A 26,036-nucleotide genomic window follows, 5' to 3' on the forward strand; every position below is an offset into this window, starting at 1 on the left:
GAACTTTCTGTTAGTTCTGTCCTCAAATTTATTAAGGTCCTTCTGGACTAAGCTCTGCCTTTTGTCATGCCATCCCTAATTTGGTATTATCTGCACATTTGCTGAAGGTGCACTTTGCGCAATCCATGTTACTGACGTTGAACAATGTCAGCCCTGGTAATGACTCTTGGCTTTTGGGGGTAATGTGAAGTAGCCATTGATCTGTCAATCTTGTAGCAAACTCACCAAACATGTAGAACCTTATGAGTATATCTGTAACATACTATGCAGCTTTTGGCAGAAAAAAAAAACCCCTAAAGCTGGTTCCTAGGTGATATATCCAGGAGTGCTAGCCACTGTCTCCACATTGTGCAGTGTAGAAATACCAACTCTTTTGGAATTAAACTGAGTATCTCTTTGTGGTTCTGCATTTAAACTGTAGACTCTATAGAACATGTAATTGATTCTTCTTACTGCTAGAGACACGAGTTCAAGACCAATTGAGTTTTCTTCTTTTTTTTTTTCTACTATTATAGCAAGAGTTTAATATTTTCTCTCTCTGTGCTTCAGAGTGATAAATGGACCTCATTAGAAGTTCCCCATTATCTTAGAATATTTTACAGTAAATCTGTATTGTACCACAGTACGTTGCTGTTCTGCCTTACAACGCAGAAACAGGGTATTGTTCAACCATCCCTTTGAAAACACAGTGTGAATTTGAAGACAGAAAGCAAGGGAAAACTCTGAAGGCACAGCTGGGAAAAATCTCAGTGCTACTACTTTAAACAGGTTTTTGATATCCAACAACAACTCAAATAATTTGTCAATCTTTGTAACTAAATTCTTGCTGAATCTGTGGTCTAGGTAGCTTTACACACAGGTTTTTTTCTGCTTTGTGCATACTTTCCTGTTTGTAACTATTCACAAGCCTTAGGAAAAATATTTTTTTTATTCATTCTTTTTTTCTTTTCCTAATTGTTGCATTCATAAGAGAAAGCTATATATTTTTATATATATATTTACAGATTTGTTGACTGTCTTCTATAGATAGTAAATACAAAAACATTTTAAATATCTTTTTATTTTTCTCTTTGAAATGAGAAATTAATGTGAAAAAATACATATTCTATTGGTGCTTGAAAATCCAAAAAGAAGCTCAGAAAGGAGAAATAGCAAAAGAAGACAAAGCTTTATTAGAAGGTAATAGGATCATGTTTAACATTTTCTCACCCAACAGCAATAAAAATGAGCTCTCCTTTCTGAAAATACAGTCCAATTTATCATAAATGTAAAAAAAAAATCATAGACATAGGTAGTTGTGCATATGGGAAAGCTAAAGAGTCACCTTCAAATGTGTATAAGAAGAGAGCTGGCATCGACACAGAGTGTGTTAACTATGAATCATGTGCAGAGATCATTGTGGTTATAAATACCAGCAAAAATGACAATCTGAAATATTGCTGTGCACTGGTGTAAATGTGATTGTCTTATTTTAATCTGCATTTCTTAGCATATGCATCTGTCTTGCTTATATGTTCCTAATTTGGTTTTTGGACAAAGATTATCAAAACCAAGAATCTCTAAAGATTCTAAATGGCTAGCATGTAAAAGTGATAATTTGGATGAATAGAGAGCAAGAAAGCTATATTTCAAGTGGACATGCTAGTAGCTGAGAATGAAGAATTTATGTGAATGAAATGCAAATAAATGAAATTGAGGGAGTTTGTCAGCTTACGGAGATTTTTGTTTGGTTTTGATTTTTTAAAATTTTCTTTTTACTGATGATTACTCTGGAGCTAGACAAAGAATAGAGCTCTTTACCTTTGTTTACAAAGAAATTAAGAGGACATCTTGGACTTTATAGAGTAAGTATTATACTACTCTTTAATTACCTTTAAAAACTGGAAGAACACATAGATTAAAATGTAACATACTTTGAATGATGGTCTTAACGGTGATACAAGGTAGTAAAAGTCTAAAAAACTAAGATGATGTTAACTGTGGAGATTTTTTGTTAAAAGAAGTTCAAAAGTGCCAACGTGCTGAATGCTCTCAAAATAATTTTTCTGAGTTTTTCCATTGTCTTCCAAGATGCTCTAAGACTTTTACAAGCTGAGTAAATTATGATGGCCCTAAAGACAAGGAAAAGAAAAAGTAAATTTTGCATTTAAAGCTTTGCCTGAATTCCATGCACATGTAGATAATGTTCTGCTGATTTGGATCTCAAGTATCTAATTTTAGAGAGCTGAGGCTGATGAATGGCTGCACCAACAAAATTGTTTTATGACTCATAGCTCAGAAGAGGATTTTCATACTTTACAGCCTCCTCAGACAATAGTGATGCTCGGTGCTTATTTGCTGTACGCATGCTATTGCAGAGTGCTTTGGATGCCTTAGCCTTTGTGCTGCTGAGAGCCTCCAGTTTGCAGGTGTGCAGCTTGCCTTCCCCCAGCATAGGGGGAGTGCTCATCACCCCAGCCCCTTGGGCAGGGTCTCCCAGGGCCCTGGAGTGGGATTTTCCCCTCTGTGATCTCACAGTTTTGCTCGCAGGCTATTTTTCTCGAGGCCTTGCCCCAGCAAAGCTGATAATGTGCCTGTGCTGGATTCTCATAGGAAGCAACTGTGGTAGGCAGGAGAAACACTCCATCTTTGCCTCCTTTCACCTTGGCTGGGGCTTTGGGTGACATTAGAGGTCCAATAATACACTTTCACTGAGTGTAGCCGTGAGTGAGGATGCAGCACCAGACCCAGCCAGCATGTGCCAGTCAGAGATAAGAGCATCATAAGCAGGAACCATCAAGAGGAGTTGAGCAGGTTCTGATTAAACCTTTGTCCTTTTGCAGGGAGCCCTGGGGTGTCTGCTTACCTGGGGCCACCCCATCACTTCTCTTCCCGCTGGCCACTGAGGAGTTTTCCCTTTCCTTTTCTCTCCATCTCTCTCCTTTTGCTTTTATTTTTTTTCCCAAAGTAACTTTCACTGTTAGCATTGTTATGTACCATGAACTATGAGCTCCACTTGTAAATTTTTATCCACCTATCTCAGCACCCTCTGTGCAACAATGGCTCTTTCTGCAACTTGCTAATATATCCCTGCACCCACTCATCTTTTAAAAAACTATGTTCTGTATCCTAAAGTCCATGTTCCTTAATTTAAGTGGAGTATACTTTACATCTGTATGTGTGCTAAAACCCACAATGTCATCACCTACATCCTATCTAATACAATTTCACTAGCTCCCTGCTTATTTTGGGATTCAACTCAGAGCAATGTGCAAGCAGACTTGCACCCCAGTCTGCACGTAGTGTTCTGCTGATATGTCTAGTCTCCAAGGCTTATCTGTAATCCGCCTTTCTGTGATGCCTCAAGTGGAAGGAAGGAAGAATTCACTTGATGTCAAGTTCCTGGTCAAGGGCAAATTTTATTATATGGGCACATGCCACATTGTCTCTGACACTGATTCAAGTATTTTACGTATTTTCAAAGATATGTTAAAACCAAAGCCCAATCATTTGCCCAAAATTAAAGAACAAAGTATTAGTCAAACTTATAAGAAAGTTCAAGTGCTTCTGCAGGGCTTTATATAACCACTTCCAAATTTTCTCCTGCATCCATTTTCTACACCCTTACCCTGAATTTGGAAAATGGATCATTCTATGTGTATATACCAGTCTGTAAAACTGCCCACACTCTTCTTAAAGTATTACTGAAGTGCCATTAAAAATCATCCCTGTAAGGAAAACTTGGACCAGATGTAGGATTTCACTTCAGAAATACTTTCGATGACGTTTTGGTTTTAGGGAACATTACACCTTGCTGGCTGGATAAGCCAGCATGGTGGGTTGAGATGTCTTCATCTCAAGGCATCTCTTTGCAGCTTCCTTTTTCTGGATAGATTAACTCCATCTTTTAATATATCTAACTGACCTGATCTGCTAACTGAATATGCCCTGACAAATATGCCGTGACTGAGTATGCCCTGTTTAAAACAAACGGGCAAATGTGCTGAACTTCTCAGATGGCTGTTACAGTGAGCAACTCAGCTCAAATCACATCTTCTGGGTCATATAACTAAATATAAAGTAAAACCTAAAGAAATTATTGAGCAAAATTTGGAGAGAAAATAGATATGTTGTTTAGATCAGCTTTCAAACACTAAAAGGAAAAGAAAAATTACACAGAGTAACTGGAATATTTCTGTGTTAAGACTCCAAAATATAAATGCATGCTGACTGCCTATCCCATCTACTAGTAAGCTCTCTGAATCAGTGCCTAGAGATCCAACTTCATCACCCCATAATGAACACTGAAGTTTTATGCTTCTCCACTATGGATTACAACCCACAGGTAGATAATAAAAGACAACCCAGAAGGTTCAAGGTTCTTTCAGTTTTCACCATTTCTAGTTTAACACACAGTTACCAGTGTAACTTTTTGGAACTGTCACAAACTTGAAAGGTTGCTGGGTCAAACAGAACCATTAAAATGGCAATTATACTATTTTTTTTTAATTTTCAGTAAATTTAAAGGTGCTATGAAATATCTAATTTGAAATAAAATGCTACCAGGCAGAAATGACTTGAGATTTTCTTAAAAAGAAGAATTTTGTCAAAAACTGGACATAAATGTATATACATATACGTAGGCACTGACAGACACCTACACCAGGTCTGTAAGTTTTTCTGCAACTGCAATCTGCTGTAACTTAGTTACAGAAAATACAATAAAAATTGTATCAAAAGCTGCAGACTTTGCAAATGCAAATGCAACGGAATTTGCATTTTATTTTTATTTCATACATAATTATTGATGTTTTTCCAAGCCAGTAAGTTAAATGTGCACAAAGGATCCTCTGCACTTTGGTGAAACTTCTGAGAGCTGTATGTCAGTGCTGGTGGGTGTCTGTATATTTCAACTTTCAGCCTTAGCTCTTTAAAACCACTTCTGACTATTTTTTATCAGTTAAGTAGGGCAGAGGAGAAGCTTTTAAAATACTTAAAGTTCTAATTCTGAGATTTTTTTTGTTTTTCATTTTGCTCCAGCTCATTGAAAATTATTTTGCCAAAGAGCACGTGTACACATAGGCAAACACACACACGTGCCCAGACAAGGTCACACAGATCAGCTTTAACACTTTGCGTTCTTCTTTTCAAAGTAATTTACTGTAAAAAAAAAACAAAACAAACCCAAAATCATAGAAGTGGTAAACATAGCTTTCCTTATTACTGACATTTAAGTAGTTCAGATAAGGTCCTTAAATCAAAATGTCTCATTCTCAGCAGCTATTTGGGAAAAAAAATAAAGTAAAAAGAAAAAAAAAGAGAGTTTAAATCCTGTTCATTTATCTGTACTTACAGTGGCAGAATAATTATTAAATATAAAAAAGATGGTGGCAGTGGTATTTATCTCCACACAGTGTGAATTTAGGGCAGGAATTTAACACAATATTACTAGAGAATGCTGACAGGGCATTGTTAATTCATCATCTCTGCAATTCTCCTGCAGCAGGTTGGCTATTAAACATGCTGCTCATAGAAGACGGTCAAACATGCAAATTAACTCAGTATAGGTGTTACTGTGACTCACTTAATGGAGAGATACTCTACTCCATACAGAGCCATCCAAAGATTTAATTCCATTAAATTAATACCATTCCAATTATCACTAATTTTTTTTTTTTTTTTTTCTGAAAGGGAGGATAATGCAACAAACCCTAACAGGCGTAGCATGCTTATGCAAAAATGATAAAAATATACTTTTAAAATAGAAGCCACATAGGCAATTAATTTCATATATTTAATAATATACATGATCAAGACTAAGACACTTCCTTGTGCTGCTAACTCAGCTCCACTGGATAGCAGTGCACCTTGGCACAACTTTAACAGTATTAGGCCTGGTCTCCTCACAGGCAATCTCCTGTGATGTGCTGGATGCAGCTGTGAGTCCCTCTGAAGTCTTGTTTTCTCCAACTTGTAAACTGTTAAGGGGTAAGGGTCTATTTGCAAAGGAAAATGAAGATCCCAGTTATTAGTTCAAGAAAACTCATCAGAAGCAGATTCCAGGTTTTGGATCTTGGGTACAAATACACATTTGCCTTCAGCCAGGAACTGAGGTTTCAGGGTTGCCTACGCATGCTTCATGCTCAGCATTTCCAAACAATCTAATTTTAGATAGTTGTCTCTGTGTGTGTTTGGGGGCGTGCGTGTATTTGGTGAAGGGAGCTAAATGCCATTCTGATGCGAATCATTCACTGCAGAGGAAGCCTAGCTGCTCCTTTGCTCTACTTGATCTAGCCCTTGGGCTCCTATGTGTTTTTATGAACATTGTCTGAAGAAAATAAACCAAGTGTTTCTGTAAAAATGATCAATAGTAAATATGCCTTCATTGTGGGAATAGGAACAGGAAATTCCAAAAGGCTGTATAAATTTCTATTTTGTATGAAAGGCAAATTAGGAGATCAAAGTTTATTCAACAAATGACTTACCCATGAATGGCCTAGAGCTTTTCAAGAAATAAATTCCAAAACAAGGTTGTTTTTTTTTCTCTTTTGGACAGTACTTGAAAGAATGCTGTAGACAACATACTCAGGAGAATGAAGGCAGAGAGGTGAAACAAAGACATTTGATTCAGGACAGGAGAGGAAAGGCAAATCCAGGCTGTAGCTAGCATCAAGTTACTGTTCTAGCACTCTTCCTACCGTGCTTTGTTAACGCAGCTAAAGTTTTAGGTATCGTTTGAAAAACTGGAGTGGCTGCACAGGGCAGAAAGCTGGTTAAAAAAAAAAAAATATATATATATATGTCTAATTTGTTTTATTCTTTTCCTCATGGTTATCAGAATAACATCCTCACAAATATTAGGTGATTTTGCAAACAAGAAGTGGGAAGTGTGCAAGAATGCAAGATTACAGTTCAATGTGATGGATATGAGGACTAAAGAGTAGATCTCATATTTCTGGAGGTAGGAAAGCCGTTTGGGTGTCAAAAGCAGAGAAACAGAGACAGATTTCCACGTGTTCAACAGCCCTGTGTACGTAGGCAAAGTGGATGGTGTCAAAGAATTGTATTTCACATATTTAATAAACTTTCAGCTTCCTTATAATAAATTCATATTCGCAATATAAGTATGTCTCAGTAATACTTTTCAAAGTGTCAAGACCACTGCTGCTCCTAAATTTCTTGTTTACTGAAAATCTAATTACTCCTTGCTGGTAAAATTAAAGAAGTTTTCTAAAAACCAAAAATATCTCATTTCTAGCTTTGCTAGTGAAGAAAGACTGCTGTAATTACTTATAAACATGGTGATATAAATGAGTCCTACTGCTAGTTCAGACTGGGCTAGCAGTCTCCAAAATGTTTCCAAAGCCTGTAGGAGAATAAATACTTTGTAGACAGATAATTAATAATTACTCATTTTATTAAATAAATTTTAGTCTTACCTATTCGGTTTTTTGCAGTGACAGGCTAATTAAATAACAACTCCTCTTAAACAAAAATTTCTACCTCTTCAAGATGTGTCAGAAGTTAACTTCAGCTGCAAACAGTTTTTGCAGGAGGTGTCTCAGCTGTTAAATGTCATGCAGTCTTTGTTTTAACAGGGAGAAACCTCAAGTTGAAAAGATAAAGAAGATTACATAAATAAACCACAAACCTCATATTTGTTCCTGAAAAATAAAATATTAACAGGACTCTAGTATTTGCATGTATTTTGAAACTGCTTTTGCTTGGGATCTGCTTTTAAGCTGGGGCTCCCCTGCTTGTTCCCCTCCTGAGCTCTGCTGCAGATGCTGCTTAGCAATGCCCATGCCAAACCATGTCCTCCATTGATGTGGACGTGAACCCCACCTGCGGGCTGATGTCCCAGCCCAGCCTTGTCCTATCTCCATTCCCAGGGAGGTGCCTGCTACCTGGGATTGCCCCAGTGCCCCTCGGCTGCCCTGCTCCTGGCTGGGGTGGTGAGATGGGCGCTGGCATTCCAGTACCTAAAGGGAGGCTATAAGAAAGACGGGGAGGAACTCTTTAGCAAAGCCTGTTGTGATAGGATGAGGGGTAATGATTTTAAAATAGAAGGAGGTAGATTCAGACTAGATACAAGGAAAAAGTTTTTTACAATGAGGGTGGTGGAACACAAGAACAGGTTGCCCAGAGCAGAGGTGGTGGAAGCCCCATACCTGGAAACGTTCAAGGCCAGGTTGGACGGGGCTCTGAGCAACCTGATCTAGTCAAAGATGTCCCTGGTCTAGGTTGTACTAGATGACCTTTAGGGGTCCCTTCCAACCAAAACCATTCTATGATTCTATGAGAATAAGTGCATCAGAAGAACTGCACCCCAAAAAGCCTATTTTCAACAGAACCCCATAAAGGCAGCCTAACTTCAGCAACAGGCAGAAATCTAAAATCAAATGGTGTAAACCCCATCCTCCATGTTTATCTGGTGTGTGGAATAGCTACATGTAATAAAGTGTATCGAGATTATGTTGCCAGAGTGCAACATCTGTGAACGAAGCAAACCAACAGATCAGATTCATAGAAAGGGAATAGTCCAACGTAAATAATTGAAATCTCAAAAGTTACGTACATATATATATGGAAGTTTTGGCTCTAGTATTGTAATACAAATTTGGAAGAAGAGTAGATGTTACACCATTTGTAGAAAGTCATCACAGCATTTTTTAGCAGCATGAACGATAAGAACCTCAGCTTCCTGTGTTACCATTTTTCTCATTTATCTTAAGCCAAATTACTTATGATTTTGGCTTTATGCAGTGTGCCTTCAACTGCAAGAAAGCAGAGGCCATGTCTGCTGCAGGAATATTTCTGAAGTGTCTGTGGAGAGAGTGACACACCTTATATGAGTGGCTTAAATTTGTTCTTCCTATTGGTCTTCCAGTACCTCAGGGGGGCCTACAAGAAAGATGGGGAGAGGCTGTTCAGTAGGGCCTGTTGAGATAGGATGAGGGGTAATGGTTTTAAAATAGAGGGAGGTAGATTTAGATTGGATATTAGGAAAATTTTTTTTACAATGAGAGTGGTTGAACACTGGAACAGGTTGCCCAGAGAGGTAGTGGATGCCCCATCCCTGGAAAAGTTCAAGGCCAGGTTGGATGAGGCTCTGAGCAACCTGATCTAGTCGGGGATGTCCCTCTCTTTGCAGGGGGGTTGGACTAGATGACCTTTGAAGGTCCCTTCCAACCCTAACCATTCTATGATTCTATGATTCTATTGTTGCCAGGCTTCTTTCACTGAAGGTATAAAAAATCATTTAAGTTTATGTTTAACATAAAGAGAATTGCTACTGGAGTTTGCAATAACACAAGAACAATTGTTAAAAATACCAAAAGAGAAAAACACAAGAAGATCACTCTGTATAATACGCTCACTTGAATACTCCCATGGTACTTACCTCCACTAAACAGACAAGTTCTCTTTATTTCAAAAGTGTGATACATACTAGGTAGAAGGCAGATACCACAAGCTCGGAAACAGGTCAAAGAGAACGGCACTGCTGTACATGGTAACAGTCCAAAGGCAGAATTTCTGTCTCATGGAAGAAAATGGCAGAATTGTACAGTGTGAGGAGTTGCTCTCATTCCATCAGAAGTAACTTCATGTGTTTATTTGAATAATATGTCAGATCAATATAATGGGAAAATTCATACAGAAATAGTAAAAAATAGGTGGGAGCTGATTATAAATAGCATAATTCTAAACCATACCAAGTATTTAAATTCCTTCTGGTAAAATCTTATCTAACTGTCATTGTCACTTTGTCATATTTCTTATATTTTAGTTGAAAGTAAGATTCACGTTCAAATTTATAGGATAGAAGCAAGCATCAGCAATCATTCAGAGATATAGTCAGCAGACTCTCTGTAGGCAGAAGCATCTTCGTTATCTTACCACCAACTCTGCTTCCAAAGCTCACAAATTTTGGGGGTATTCAACAGTGTTCAGAGACCATTTGTGGCAGATCAGAATTCTCAATACAAGTTTTGACATGGGAGAGTTAAAAAGCTAAAGATATTGCTAGAGCTCTTCTAGCTGGAAAATTGCCTAGAGTAGCTGAGAGCTTTTTATTTTTCCTAAAATTAACAAAGGGAGGCAGAAAAGTCCTGCTAATTTGCTTACAGAATGGAAAATGGTAAAACGAAAAAAAGTTATGAATGCAGATATTTTGTTTTTGTCAAAGAAGTTAGTGCTCTTTAAATACCTTCCAGCTGACATCTCGGTTACTTGCCATCTTAGTGAAAAATGTCAGAAATTCCCTGAAGCATTGTGGTATACGTAAACTTTGAACCATAGCTCTAAATCTCTCAATTCACACAAAGGATCATAGGATTTTAATGACCCAAATGGGTCAATACCTTTGATTTATAGCTCCCCTAGTTGGGCACTAGCCTCAGCCCATGCTTGTTTACCTTCACTGTTATTTGCTATATAGAGAGTGGTAGTGTCCATTATTCTTCATTTTAGGAGCTCAAAAATAAAAGGAAATACAACACTCTTATTTCAGTCACGTCAACAATTATTGAAGATGCGAAGCCGAGCACTTGTAATGTATAGTGCTCAACCGAGCTGAACTACAAATAAATGCTGGGAAGAAATAACTGGGAAAATTGTAGTTCATTTTGAGCATAGGCTGAAGTCTCTCTTGACACCTTCATGGGACTGATCCAATATTAACATTTCTTGTGTTCTTCAAAAGATAACGTTCATCCCTTCCCTCGTGGCTAAATCTCATTCAGCAATCAAAGCAGCGAGGTGATAATTAATTGCAATTAATATAGTAACCCCAAGAAACCACAAATGGAAATAAAGGATAAGTGCTCTACACTTTTATCATAAAAAGGCAGAGAAGGAGCATACAGGCCATGCATATGATACGAAAGCAGGTATATGAAACACCTAAGAAGAGAATGGGAATAGCGTGATAATCCTGATGGAGCACCTGCCCCTTCTCAAGCACTGCACAGGCAGCTTGGCAGCATCGCTCTGCAGAGATCATAGCTCTAAAAATCATAGCTCTTGCTCTGCACCGTGTAATAGAGCTCAAACATCACGCTGGGGAAATGGTCAGTACACACACCTCTGGCTTTTCAATGGCCTTTTAGCATGAGTTCAGTCCTGTGGTTTGGACCTATTTGCCTTGCAGTGCTTGCTTCTGAGTTAACTCTGGGTTAACAAAGTCTGCTTGGGGTTTGACTATGCTGTATGCAGAAACTTGGGATTCACATTTACATAGGCTCTAGCATGCAGCTCTCAGGTTTTCCAGAAGCCCATCACAACAAATCTCTTCTGCTATGTCAAGTGTCAGAGTATCTTTTGCTTTTTCACTCTACCTTGCTATCTTTCTGATGCACACAGAAATATGATGAAGTCCAAACTGGCACATGGTGATAAAGCGACAAAGCTTTCCTGGAGGGTGGAATTTGAGCCCCTGCAGTGATGGATGTGCAATGCATTTTCAGCTGCCATCTGTATCCTAGCAAAATTGGTTTGCTGTCTTGGGAGTGGGCAGACATCCCTCAGCTCAGCAGATGTGTATGCTTCCAGTGCCATGTAGCACAACGTGTAAAATAAAGGTGACCTTCCCACCTGGGAAGTCTGATTGTCATCTTGAATTTCAGTATTCAATGGATGTAATGATGTGATTGGCAGACTTCTGAAGAGAGGTACACCAAGTTCATTTGCAGCTTGTAAGCCAGGATGGGAAGAATAATAGTGAGTATGTTAACTCCTCATTAGCTTTCCACCAAAAGCCCTACAGAAGATTTTAAAAATTGATGATACTGGTAAGTTAGCTTTGTCATTGTCAATGCTCTTAATTTAGTATAAATACACAAAACTTTTCTTACTTATGGTGAGATGCCAAATGTAATTGCTATGGATACTCATAGAAATCATAATACACTTTAAATGTTTTTAATTGAATTGAATCTAATAGAAGGGGACATGTCAGAGAAGAATATAATAGCTGCTAAACATTGTAAAAACCATCTCCCAATCTGCTTTAATTCAAGCACTTCATTTTGCTTTTATGCATCTCAGTCATTAGCGGAATAAAACTGTGGTTTGAGTGTAGTACACAGTTAATTTGAAGTGCTGTACTCTTTTGCTTCAATCTGCTCTCTTTACCTTCCCCTGAATATAGCTCAGTATTTACCTTAGTTTGTCAGATAAATATTTACAAGGACATGAATCTGTCCACTGGAGAATAAAAAATTCAGAATGTCGAAAGATTTTTTAAAAAAATACATGAATAGCACAGAATCTATGGCTCCCACAGCAAAATTTTTTTCAAATAAAGGCAACATTTTTATTATATTTTTGACAGAAATGTCAAAAGTCATGTTTTTGTCACCTCAAACCAGCTGTGTGTTTCACTCCTGCAGGGTGCAGTGCTGGGAGTACTGAGTGACTTTGCAGACTAAAGCACCTGCTGTGATGAGTCACTGCTTACAGCCTTCTGTGTTTTGCAGCACAGCAAAGAAAGTTTGCCCAATGTTATATTTCCAGCAAAGTTTAAAGAAGTATAATTTTCAGGATTTATGTTCTTTTGACATAGCACTAAAAGCATGCAAAAAAAAGGTAAGAACATATATCCAAATGTTACTATCTGTCACTGTCATAAAATTCAGAACAAAAATTAAAGCCAATTAAAGTTAGGAGGCCAATGACAATGTTTTGGGTTGAATGACTGAAGAATCCTGAGACTAAATTATTTTGTGCTGGGGTAAAATGCACTTTAAAAGATAAGTCTTTCTACTAATATTTAGAGGACTACATACCGAAGAAAGGGAATTCTTGTAAGCTAAGCTGTATACTGAATTGAATTGTATTAAACACCAACATTTTCACCTACTTTAAATTATGGCAGATTTTTATTTTCCCTAGCTATGGAGATTGGCTTGGAAACTCAGAGCTCAGAGTTTCCAAGTTCCCATTGGGAAAATGCACAATAAATTCAAAAGGTCTTAGAAAGAGTAGTTAGACAGTGTTGTCCAGATAACAGCTACTTCATCAGAGATTATTCAGGGTCACAAATATTGCCATAGTTATTCCTCTTCATCTTATTTACAGACTTCAATAACTCCATTCTTTCAGATTTTAATGAGTCAGAAAGTAACTGGGAAAGTATGGTGTGAGAGTGATTTCCGAGGTCTAATCCATTCAATCCCAATTTTTGTATTGTGTCAGCATTGCTCAGGCAGAACTGTAGAAACGGTAACAAGTAGGCAGAATCTGATTTAAAAACACATATCAAATTTAAAAAATTCCCTTCTGTTAATCAAAAAACTTCACTGCATGTTTCCAATGCCATTTCAGTTTAATTTAGTATATTCAATGAAAACTGAAAATATTTTGAACACTGTCTGTTTATTCTACAATAAGCAATTGTAAAGCTTTAGAAAGTTGTCCTGGTTTCAGCTGGGATTAAGTTAATTTTCCTCTCAGTAGCTCACTTATTTTGGATTTCGGGTGTGAAGAATGTTGATAAACACACTGATGATATGAGTTGTTGCTAATGAGACCAAGGACACTGTCCAGCTTTCCAGGTCTCACCAATGTACAGGTGCAGGAAGTTGGGAGGGGTACAGCCAGAGCAGTTGACCCAAACTGGTCAAAGAGAGAATTCCATGCCATAAACATCATGCTCAGTGTATGAGTGGGTCAGGGGGAGCACCCCTCTCTCTCTCTCTCTCTCTCCTTTGCTTGCTGCTCAGTTTCAGTTCTGTGATCGCTGCTCGGGATGGGCTGTGTCAGTCTCTGGGACATCGGGTAGTAAGAAATCGTGCGTTGTTCATTTTGTATATTTCAGTATATTCTGTTATTATTGTCATTTTCCTTTGCTATTCTAGTAAACTGTCTTCATCTCAACCCATGAGTTTTCCTTTCTTCCCAGTTCTCTCCCCTGTCCCACTGAGGAGGGGGAGGGAGAGTGAGAAACTGTCTAGTGACTAGGGCTAAGCTACAACAAATGTTTAATCATCATACTCTGTGAAGAAGAAATACTACAAAAGGTCAAAAGTTGGGACATTATGTCTGCTACTAGTTGACTATGCAGAGAAAAAAGATCTAGGGCAGAAATTACACCCCAAAGAAAATAAATGTTTGCAAATTTAGATAAAGAAGATTAAAAGTTGGTTAAAATTATGACTGCCGTAGTACTTTCCAACTAATATTGACAAAATATGATCATGATGACCCCTAAAATGATGGAAACTAAAGAGTCTTTAGGAAGCATTCCAGTATCCACAACAACAAAAAGTATTCTATATATATGGCAACACGCAATAACTGTACTGCCTATGCAGTAATTTCAAACTTGAAAATAAAAGTGCCGGTTGCCTATAGCTTATTGCTCAAAGAGCCTTAGTGCTGCAGAAGTAGATAACAATTGTCTCACTGTTATTTTATAATTTCTTCCATCGTGTTTGTTATATCCACATCTTTTCTATTATCTTCTCTCTAAACTATAGAGTATCTAAAGAATTCCTTGAATAGGGAATTGGTGCAGATCCTGCTTTAATTAGACAGAGCCTCTTGCCACTATCCCAACACAAATCAGTATTAGATAAAGAAATTACCTTATCTGAATGAATCATATTTGTATAACAATTGAGATAACAGGTTGTGCCTTGGACTCACACAGGTACCCAGAAGAACAAGAAAAAGCACAACACCCAAATAGGCAACGATGCTCAGTAGTGCCCTCAGATTGGGCTAGCGACAAAATTTTCTGCTACTCTAGGTTACTTTTGTGGAGGGTAGCTATTTGGCTTGCATGCCCCATGTCAGAGAGCATTTCCCTGAGGGATCATGAGGTGTGACCAGGTCTCTGCTACCTTGGATCGTTTCATCCATGTTTATGTTAATGTTAAACAAGGAAGGAAAAGAGACATTCCAGCTTCAAGGCAAAGCTTACAGCAATGTGGTTAGAGTTTATAGGAAATCTGAATTCAACTTTGCATGAAATATTTAGAAATCAAAGTTCATATTCCAGTAGCAGGCTTTGTGAGTGTAAGTTCAGGTGGGTTACAGTGCAGGCGTAGCCTGTCAGCTTAGGAGGAAGTTTGCACTGTTTTTGGTGCACTTGTGGAAACAAAAATTGCAACAGAGTCTAGACTACTACTATGGCAAGGAAGAGGGAGAGGAGTCTCAAGTACTTGACCCCTTCTTCAGGTTTTATTCAGCGCAGATGGAAAACATCTTATGGTTTCAGGACTTCATTCCTTACAATAAGGCTGTTGTCATGGTTTAACTCCAGCTGGCAACTAAGCACCACACAGCCGCTTGCTCACTCATTCACTCCCTGGTGGGATGGGGGCGAGAATTGGAAGAGTAAAAGTAAGAAAACTTGTGGGTTGGGATAAAGACAGTTTGATAGGTAAAGTAAAAGCTACGCACACAAGAAAAACAAAACAAGGAATTCATTCACTACTTCCCATCATAAGGCAGGTGTTCAGCCGTCTCCAGGAAAGTAGGGATCCATCACATGTAATGGTAGCTTGGGAAGACAAACAACATACCTCTGAATATCCCTCAGCTTTTCGTTGCTGAGCATGATGTCATATGATATGGGATATCCCTTAGGTCATTTGGGGTCAGCTGTCACTGCTGTGTCCACTCTCAACTTCTTGTGCACCCCCAGCCTACTCACTGGTGGGGTGAGAAGCAGAAAAGGCTTTGACTTTGTATAAGCACTGCTCAGCAGTAACTAAAATATTCCTATATTACCAACACTGTTTCCAGCACAAATTCAAAACATAGCCCCATACTACCTGCTATGAAGAAAATTAACACTATCCCAGCCAAAACCAGCAGAGCTACATAGAAATAAAATGCAATTTAAAAGTTGTTTGGCAGCTGGGTTTCTTAAGTACTACTTTTCTAAGATATATTTGTATATGTAGTGAGAGAAATTAAAGGTGAGAGCATGCACACTGATATACTGCCACTTTTGTTGACAATTTTGTCAGAGATTTCAAATAGATTAGGTAAATAAACATCAGTTGATTGAAAGTATTTATGAGCATGTTTTCCTAGAACAGAGCAGTTGCAAAACATATTCACAAAAACCCATAAAATCTATACCCAGACCAACAGACTACAGGGTCTAAACAACACTTTTTTTTTTAACCCAATGAATAAAAATGTCTCATTTTTTTTTGTTCTGATTTACACTGAAAATATCTTATGTGAAACAACATCCTTATTTCTTGGTAGCTGTATCTTGTTTCAGTAGTAGAAAGGGAACTAATTCTAAATTTTCAGTTTGTTTTGTCTTTCAGAGACCTAGTATTGGAGTATTATTACAGATAAACCTGAAATGTCACTTCTGGCTCTGCATCTTCTCCCAAATTGTTTTGTCTTTGAGATTACAGTTAAGGACAATTCCTTAGTGGGAGCTGTCCTCTGATCAAGTCAATGGGAGCTAAATTGTTTGGGTTTTGGTCATATATACCGTACTAACCAGTTAAACTGGCTATGGAAAAGATTTACGGTTAATTCTGGAGTTATAATATTAAAAAGCCATCAATCAAATTTAAATATAATCTGAAGAGAAAAACAAATAGATACATTATAGTCCCGAAGCTAGAAGTTGTCATGAAGGCACAAGAGAAAAGTTACTGAAGTGACAACAGTAAACACAGTATCATAATGGACCAATTTTTAACAGCAGCTGAACTAAACTGAGTGGGAGGAAAAACAGGTTTCTCCAGAGTAAAGTTATGAGAACATTAAGACTAAAGGGCTTCAGAGAAAATGGAGAATTTACAAGTGAAGTAACTTCACTTCCTGGTGAGTTGGACTCCAGATCCTTAAAAAGTAAGAGAGGGACTGGATATCTATGAAAATTTATGTTAAAAGAGATAGGTAATTGTTAGCACTGTGGGAAACAGTACAGTAAAATGTATGAGTTTCTTCCCAGTTTGAAATTACATTTGCTGCTCTATGCAGTGTTACAGGTAACATTAACCTGCTCACTAAGACTACAGAAATGAGGATGAAACTTCTTCATGCTTACTTACACTGATCTTTAATTTTAAACCTATTCACTTGTTTAACTTAACTCATTTGGACTACATTGTGACACACTTAATGACAGAATTAAATCTTTACTCTATTTACCAGGTAAGAGCCTAATATTGTTCATTTTTTAACCATAACATGTAACATGGACAGGAGGAAGACTGAGTGCACTCACACAATAGACTCTTATCCCTTTAACACTGTCGTAGTTCAGCCCCGATCGGGACCAGACTACGCAGTCTCTCTCTCGCTCCCCCCACCCTCCAAGAGAATAGGGGGAGATGATATAAGAAAAACGGCTCGAGGTTTGAGATAAGGACGGGGAGAAATCCTTAAAGTTACTGTCACGGGCAAAACAGACTCGACTTGGGGAAAACTATTCATTTATTTCTAAAATTAGCAGGAGAATGAGACAGGAAACAAGATAACCTCCCTCCACCCCTCCCTCTTCCCGGGCTTAACATTATCTCTACTACCTTCCCCTCCCGAGCGGCACGGGGGGGCGAAAAGGGAATGGGGGTCGCGGTCAGTTCATCACACGTTGTTTTACGCCGCTGTATCATCGTCAGGGGAAGAACTCCTCGCATTCCTCCTCTGCTCCAGCGTGGGGTCCCTCCCACGGGCCACAGTCCTTCGTGAAACTGCTCCGGCGTGGGTCATCTCTTCCACGGGGTGCAGTCCCTCTAGAACAGCTGTCCCAGTGGGCCCTCCACGGGCCACAGCCTCCTTCAGGCCTCCACCTGCTCTGGTGTGGGGTCCTCCACGGGCTGCAGGTGGATCTCTGCCCCTCCGTGGACCTCCATGGGCTGCAGGGGGACAACCCGCTCCACCATGGTCTTCACCACGAGTTGCAGAGGAATCTTGGTCAGGAGCCACGTTACTCCTCCCCCTCCTTCTTCACTGACCTTGGCGTCTGCAGCCGTTCCTCACAACAGGCTGGCAGACGTCTCTCAGGATCCTTTTTACACCTTATTCACTTCTCATCTCCTCTCCACTTCTTGCAGCCAGGCCAGGCCGAGTTGGGCCCAGTCAGCTGCCCGGCGGGAGGCCAGAGGGTGAGGCCTGCAAGGCCCATGAGGCCTGCGCCTCCCCCTCTCTGCCCCCCGCTCAGCTGCTTCACATCTTCTCCTCCTTTTTTTTCTGTTTTCCCCTACTTAAATACGTTATCGCAGAGGCGTTATCACGGGACATTCTGCTACCAATTGGCTTGGCCTTGGCCAGCAGCGGGTCCGCTCTAGGCCCAGCCGAGTCCACTGAACAAAGGGGAGCGACTTCTAGCAGTTTCCTACAGAAGCTACCACCTTAGGCCCCCCCTCACTAACAAAACCAGAACAAACACATAATGTATTCTCACTGTAGCGGCACTCAGTGGTCCAATTAAATTTTCAGTAATTTTACACACTGGATAGATTTTTCATTAATTTATCATGCAATGTAAAAAGTAAAGCTGAAACTATTACTCATTGAATTACACAGAAGTTTCCCATGAGCACTTTAAATAATCCTCCCTCAATCTTGTAAACACATACTAGTTTACTGGTTGAAAGTATTTTTAATACAGCTTTTTCAAGTTTTTAATGTATTTTATATTTATCATATTTTTAAAAAATGTGGCTAAATAAGTCTAGATTCCTTTTAAATTTGAGATCACGTCAAAGAAAATAGGATTTTTAAAAGTAAGCTTATTTCCATTGACCTGAGGGTAGGAACACGTACTTATTTAATCATATGACACAGTTGAACCTAAAAAATTTCTTACCCATTGGCTAAGCCTTCATAAATGATTAGTTTCAACCTACTTCATCTGGGAGGAAAAACATGTACATTTAAAATATCTTCACTCTGGGTCAACATGACAGTCTTTCTCGCCATTAGAGTATACACAGATGGAAGGTTGGAACTTTTCTGTTGATAATTTTTACTTCCAACACTTATACAAACCATGGGCTAAAGTGGTAATGGCTGAGAAACTTTGATTTGAAGCAACTTGACAAATTCACTTCCTGAATAAAGTTACCCTATACAAGTTTCCATGTGAGTCAAAAAAACATTATCCAACCTTAGAAAATAAAGCCTTCAGCCTACTGATGAATTCTATCAATAAAAGCAGGATTGAAGGTTATATAGATTTGCAGTATTGAATAGTTAGCTTTACTAGAGCTCTTCAAAATTTTAAGAGCACTTTAGTTTTGAGGATTGAAATGCTCATAATAATGTGAAGTGCTCTCATAATTTTAAATCACTCTATACTGCAGATCCCCGAATTCTTATTTCTGCTAAATTTCAGCTGTTCATTTATTATGATCAACATGTTTGTTTAGAAAAGTGTTGCACTGCCTTTTTACGAAGACTCAAAACCTCATTCTAAATATATGATGAAATCAGCTGGGCCTTATGAACGATGTCCTTAAAAATACAAAAACAACAGACCAACAAACCAAGCCACTCAATGACCTTGATAAAAATTTATTATATCTACTGAAGTAAAACCACAGAAAAGTTGTTTTATATAGATTTCTCATACATGCTTTTAGATATGGAAATTAAACAAACTAGAACATAGTTGATTTGGTAACATTCTCCTTTCACTTGTTAATACAAATATTTTTGGGATAAATCTACTGTCAAGTAGCCAATTAACTACTTCTTTCTCAATGGAAACAGTGTGAGAAATGACAGGGAGATATGCACATGAGCATGTCAAGAACCACAGTTTACAGAGAAACCATGTAAAACACCTCTAAAAACCTGTTCCGTTTCTCCATATTTAATCACAGAATCAAAGAATCTTTGAGGTTGGAAGGGACCTTTTGAGATCAAAACATCTCTGTTTGAGCAGGATCAGCTACATCAGATTGCCCAGATCTGCATGCATTCAGGTTTTTAATATCTCCAAGAATGGAGACTCCACAGGCTCTCTGGGAAGACTGTTCCAATGTTTGACAACTTTCATGGTAAAAAAAGTATTTTTTGCATTTCATGTTTTTTAGTTTGTGCCCATTGCCTCTTTTCCTGTTAGTGGACACTACTGAGAAAGGTCTGTCTCTCTCATCTTAATTCCAGTTCAGTTCAGTTGTGAGCCTAGATGTTGGTAAGGCTTTTGACATTGTCTCCTAGAAGATCCTCATAGACAAGCCATTGATGTATGGGTTGGATGAGCATGTGGTCCTGAATCACAGCTCAAAAACTGGATATACATTATATCACTGTAGATGTCTGTTTGTTTGCAAGAAGGTATTTTTTTTTTCCATGGAGGATTATCATCCTGTGTTTTCTTTCTGCAATTAATAATAAGGGATAGTGCAATCCCATGTCATAACCAAAGTATTCACTGAAACAGGAAACAAGAAATGTGGCGGGCAGCACTGAATGTGCAAGATCAGAGCACTCTAAACTTTCTGTGCTTCTCTTGGGCACTATGGAAGAGTAGATATCCATCCATCTGAGTTTGGATTGCAGGTTTTCATGGAGCTTTTGACAGATCTAAGCACTCTTTCCCCAGAACAGATATTGCTCAGCATCAGTGGGCAACTACACTCACACTCCCCACCTAAACCTTAAGACCCAATACAACTTCCATGCATGCTGAAGAGCTGAAAAACAAGAAAATGCATAATTTATGCTAGTCTTAAAAGGATTAACAGTTTGGAAATGTAATAGGTGGAACTTAGTTAAGATTCAGATGCTGAATTTAGATACTAACTAGGAGAAACTGAGACAGATTTGATCTCCCCTTCATATACACTGTCAGGAAATACTTATAATGGAAAATGAAAAGCTTACTTCTGTGTCTGTATTATTTATTCAATATCTTAATTTACTTTACAGAATCTGACTGTATCTCTATGCCCATGACTGTGTAGAGGTTTTTATACGTGTTAACAGCTCTTCAATAAATCTCATTTTTATGAGTTTTACAGCATTGTAAAACAGAACAGGGAAAGCTTTAATGGAGAGTAGGTTCACAAGCATTACCGATGTGCATTCTTCCATCTTCTGCCAGCTTGTAAAGATCAGTTCAGAGACATTTGTAGCTGCCTTTAGTGTTAATGCATTTAGCAGAAGGAGAGCATGGTGGATTAATTTCATTTTCACATTCATTGATGTCTGCAAAATGAATACACACTGATCAATAATCATTACAAATTACAGAGAGCGATTACTACCTTCTGATATATGCCTTCTACAAATATTCATAAATGAAAGGTATTGTACACTTTCAATGACACATAGACACTGCAAAAGACCCTAATTGTTACACTTTAAAGTGCAAAGTTGGTGTTTGTTTTGGTTTGGTTTGATTTTGGGATTTTTTTTTGGTTGGTTTTAAACTGGAAATTATGAAAAAAGAAAATGTTGCTTTGGTATTCCACCAAAAGCTACAAATGGCAATTGGTTGAATTTTCAAAAATGTAAACTGTAAACTTGAGAGCTCTTCTTGAGAGCACGTGTTTATATACTATGACTTCGAGTTCCTCTGTAAACTTTTTCCATACTGTGCTCTGTAGAGGTAGTGAAAATAATAACGCTGACACAGCTCTATACACTTCTAGACATGACTTTGAGGACCCAAGCATTCAGGTTCACTTTGGATACAAAATTTAGAACAGTAATCTGTGATATCACTGCAAAGATGGTTGTTTCTAGATGCTATATAAATTCTGTGAAACGGCAATGTGACAGAATGATGAGCAGATGATCAATTATCTGTTGGAAAATGTACATAAACATATTGCTCCTGAGGCTATTCACAACATTTCACTCTCGCATTCTGGTGAAATGGGAGTTGGTGTGGAGTGCAGGAAAGAAAGTACTCAGTGAGGGGAAGAATGAAGCCTTTTCCATATTTCTGTCTTTTCCATATGTCTTTCATATTATTTTGCTTCTTTCTATGTAATATTTACTTGCAGGACTTGATACAGTTGCCTAAAGATAAGTGTTAAGCACTGTTTTAGATAGTTTCCCATTGGTCTTGTATAATATTTGCCAGCTTGTTCAATGTCTCTGACCCATGGTCCTGGGAAGCACTGTGAGCCCATCCATGGGCAACTAGCTGAGCCTTTAGTGTCTTTTCTTTTTTGTTATATTCCTTTCTTTTCCTTCCCTACCACAATGTTTGATCTACTATTTTAGGCTAAGTAGCTCTTTTTCATCAGTGTTAGAAACTGACCCTGTAGGAATGATTCACTGACTTAGTTTAGCATTGTCACTCAGACTGCTTAGGGAATTCTGTCATCGAAAACAGGATCAAGCCTGATCGTTTCTTAATACAAAGCAGTATCTGTGTCCAAAATTAACCATCAACTGAGACAGCCAAAAGATTAATCATGCAAGGAGTAATCTTAAACTTCAGAACCCTGAAGAAACACTAACTCTCATAACACCTCTCTGAAGCAGGAAAATAATCTGTTGTTCAGGATGAAGATTCCTGAATAAGTATTACTCCCTTCAAGACTACACTTTCGGTTAACTTTCACTGGTTTTGTCATTGTCTGGGAAGGAAAACCTGCACAGGCTTTGCCTGCACTGTAATTAAAATGCGCTATTTCAGCTTTTGTAGATCCAGTCATGCTGTCTGTTAACTATCTATCTCTTTCTCCATCACTAAATAGTGATGTCAGACCTTAACAGACTACCCTACCACTCAAAGAGAGCAGTACTTTACTGACGCAAAGTAAACTGTTATCCATCAAGAGTAAGATAATACTTAATATAAAGGAAGGTAGCATAGTCTAGCACTAAATGACTCCCTGAATCAATAGAAATAATTTCTGTCAAAGCCAAAGTTAGTAAGCAGGAATTAACAGCTCTCAGATTCATATGCATTTGCCAGCAGGCCACTCTGTCTTTTCCAGAGCACCATATAATTTTGAAACCATCTGCAGAAATGCTAAGCTCTATCCTCCTCATTATATTGCTTGACTTATTCCTAATTTGCTGAACATTTAAAAGAATGGGAACACATTGCACAGACATGCATAGAACAAAGTGCTTTCTACTGTAAAACTCAAGTAGCATCTGCATAAGTGGTTTTTGATGGTTTCCTTTTAATAAAGGCATTGCTTATTTAATATATGCGGCAGCTTGTTTTCCTATAGCTGATATACAGCCTTTTGTTTACATTACTGAACATATTAAAAGAAACTAGGACAAGGAATGATTCATTCATATAACTTATTTATTCAGTTTGCTGCCAGAACATTAATCTATTGAAAAGATTTTATTATAATTCATTTAACAGATTTATTTCTTTATATGGCATTTAAGTGGGTGGAATGCAGTGGATAAATAGGATTTGAATAAAGGAAAGAGCTGCAAATTTCATTTGACTTTTTCGATACCAGGTATACAGTTAGAATGAACAGCTTTCTTTTCTGCTGTCACAGAAATACTGATAAGTAGACTTTATTGCGGATCAGCTGCAGCACTTGCATTCGAATTAATTTACCACTGTCCATAATGTATTCCTGAATATGGCCCTTTCAGGTTTCATTTTATATCATATTCTTATAAAGCTGAGCAGTTTGAGTATGTGTGTATATATACATGTATATAAATATAAATATACACACACACCATTATAAACACACAGATTTGAAATGTGAACAGAGATAATTCATCCTTAATAGCTGTGAATGGTGAAGATCTTGTAATGAAATATTGCCACATTCTCTTTCTTCCTATCCTATTCTACTTAACAGTAAAAATAAGTCAAAAGGAAAAGAGAAGATAAAAGAACAATTAAAATAACAGAAAAGTATTGTCCTGAAAATGTACATGAAATGACAAAAGTTAGTATCTTTTTACTGATTTTTCACCTGCTTTACTTTTGTACTTGCAGAAGTAATTCATTTCTGGCAAATCTTTTCACAGTTATTTGGGAGAGAAAGGGTGGGACAGAAATAATAATTAATTTGCTTAATTTCACTTATTCACTTCAGAGTATTTTTTCTTTGTCACTTTTGCTTAACTTATTAGGGTTATACATTAACTACTGATGCTGAGTTCATTTTGTATCGAGAGCATCCATTGAAACAATGCTAGGAAAATTACAACTGTCTGTCTTGCTGTTATGTTGAATGTAGGAGGAAGAAATGCATAATTCTGATTTACTGTTTTTTTTTTTCTGCTGGTTGTTAACACACTCAATTTTTGCTTAATTAGGTAATTTTTAGTGACAGTTTCCTATCATCAACTTTGTAACTGAATTGGGATGGATAGAGATTGACATAGCAACCCTGGAGCAGAGAGTTTTACATTATCATGTTGTTGCACCTGTAAACCCAGAAGGTTGACTACAGCAGAGCATAGGAGGGAGTTCACTTCTGATGAGCTCTGCTGAACTTTAGCTTTTAGAAAAGTAAGAAACAACAACAAAATATAGATACCTATACAAATGGGAACCTCAAAGTTCCATCCTTCACTTGTGCAGGTTAATTGCTCTTCTCCTTGTAATTTAAATCCATGTTGACATGAGTAAGTCACTGTAGATTTTCCATATTCTGAACAGTATACAAAATCACCATTTTCCACACTCTTTGGTGTTCCACATATTTCCTCTAAAAAGAAAAAGACTGTATTACAAGCTCTTAAAGATTACCACCTTACTTTTGAAAATAAATATTATTCTCCATTACTTTTATAAATTAAGTTCAGTGAAATTACATGTTTTAAGGTGATCAAGAATTTAATTCTTAATTTCTGGATGAGAATTTATATGGAGTACCTCAGGTCTGACTTATAATTCTTATAAAATTAGCATTATCTTCTAACTGTATGTCCTGCAGAGTTCTTAGGTAATATTTTATATCTGTCTAAGAACTCCTGCCCCAGTTGCCATAATGCCTGAGTATCTCACAAGACATTCATTTTATCAGAATGAAATTGGCAAACACTATCTGTCTTTTTTACAGAGGAAGTTGAGAAAGAAGGAGAAAGAGTCCTAGACCACATTTCTAAGTGGTAGAAATACTAAAGGTCTATGACAAATCAGGAACTCAAGAGCTGCCATAACCATATTCAGTGTTCTAACTGCTGATGACTCGCCCCCATCAGAGAAGACAGGTAATTACCGGTTTACCTTCCTCATAGGATTCTTGCCAAGCTTCTAAATTCATGCCAGGTATACTGTCACAATGCTTAAAATCCTGTGGAAACTTTCCAAGCTTAAAGGCATCTACTGGGACTTCAGAAATCCCTGTGTTGTCACAAATCACGCGGGACAATGAGTGTTTTTTGAGTTCATGCTTTTGAGCTTCTGTGAAAACTTTATCATTTTCCCACCAAAATCTGGAAAGACAGATAGAAACATTTTGAAAAGGTCAAATTAAAAAAGCTGATTATTTTTACTTTCACAGTACCCTATGTAAAAGATCCAAAATAAGAATTACAGAAAAAATGTAGGTGGAAACAGCAATAACAAAAGTAAATGCCATGATCTGCAGACTTACATACCCAGCTTGAAAGTCATGAAAAGGCTAGTGTGAGTCTGATGTACTGGTCAACCCAGATGGTGTGTTAAAGTTACATAGTTAAAATTATTAATTATTCATACATGCAGAATCTCTTTTCCTTGATGATACATGGCCACAAAAAAAAAGTTGCAATCCTGAGAGAAAAACTCATAACTGATTTGTTTGAACTGGATACTTAATCTTATGCACACTAGCATTCACTGTGCTCTCACAAATTGTTTTAAGAATGAATTACGGGAGAATTATAGGAGTAGCTCTGACACGGTTCCCTTTTGAATTCTGCTTGTGATTACAGAATGGTTGCTATGAGAACAGGTATTGCTGAATCTTCTCTGTTTAATATGGAGTTCTTCACTTGCTAAGAAAGCTGTAGATATATGGATTAATTACAGCAGAAAATTGTAAGAGAGTAATTGTGCTTTTGATCATAGAATAACAGAATTTTAGAATAGTTAGGGTTGGAAGAAACCTTCAAAGGTCATCTAGTCCAACCCCCCTGCAAGGAGCAGTGACGTCTGGCCTTGAATGTTTCCAGGGATGAGGCATCCA

The 26,036-nt window shown here is 37.8% G+C and overlaps 1 protein-coding gene across 1 annotated transcript in view; it reads right to left on the reverse strand.

Moving 5' to 3' along the window:
- Window positions 1–20,959: 20,959 nt before the first annotated feature.
- The window catches only part of TPO (thyroid peroxidase), a 51,218-nt gene continuing 46,141 nt past the window's right edge, over window positions 20,960–26,036 (reverse strand). The window contains 3 exon segments of the mRNA XM_086743532.1: window positions 20,960–21,120; window positions 24,402–24,572; window positions 25,094–25,302. Of these exon segments, the coding sequence (XP_086599658.1) occupies window positions 20,960–21,120; window positions 24,402–24,572; window positions 25,094–25,302 (541 nt within the window).

Source organism: Chlamydotis macqueenii, chromosome 3 (genome assembly GCF_036417535.1).
Source record: "Chlamydotis macqueenii isolate bChlMac1 chromosome 3, bChlMac1.mat, whole genome shotgun sequence".
NCBI classification, from domain to species: domain Eukaryota; kingdom Metazoa; phylum Chordata; class Aves; order Otidiformes; family Otididae; genus Chlamydotis; species Chlamydotis macqueenii.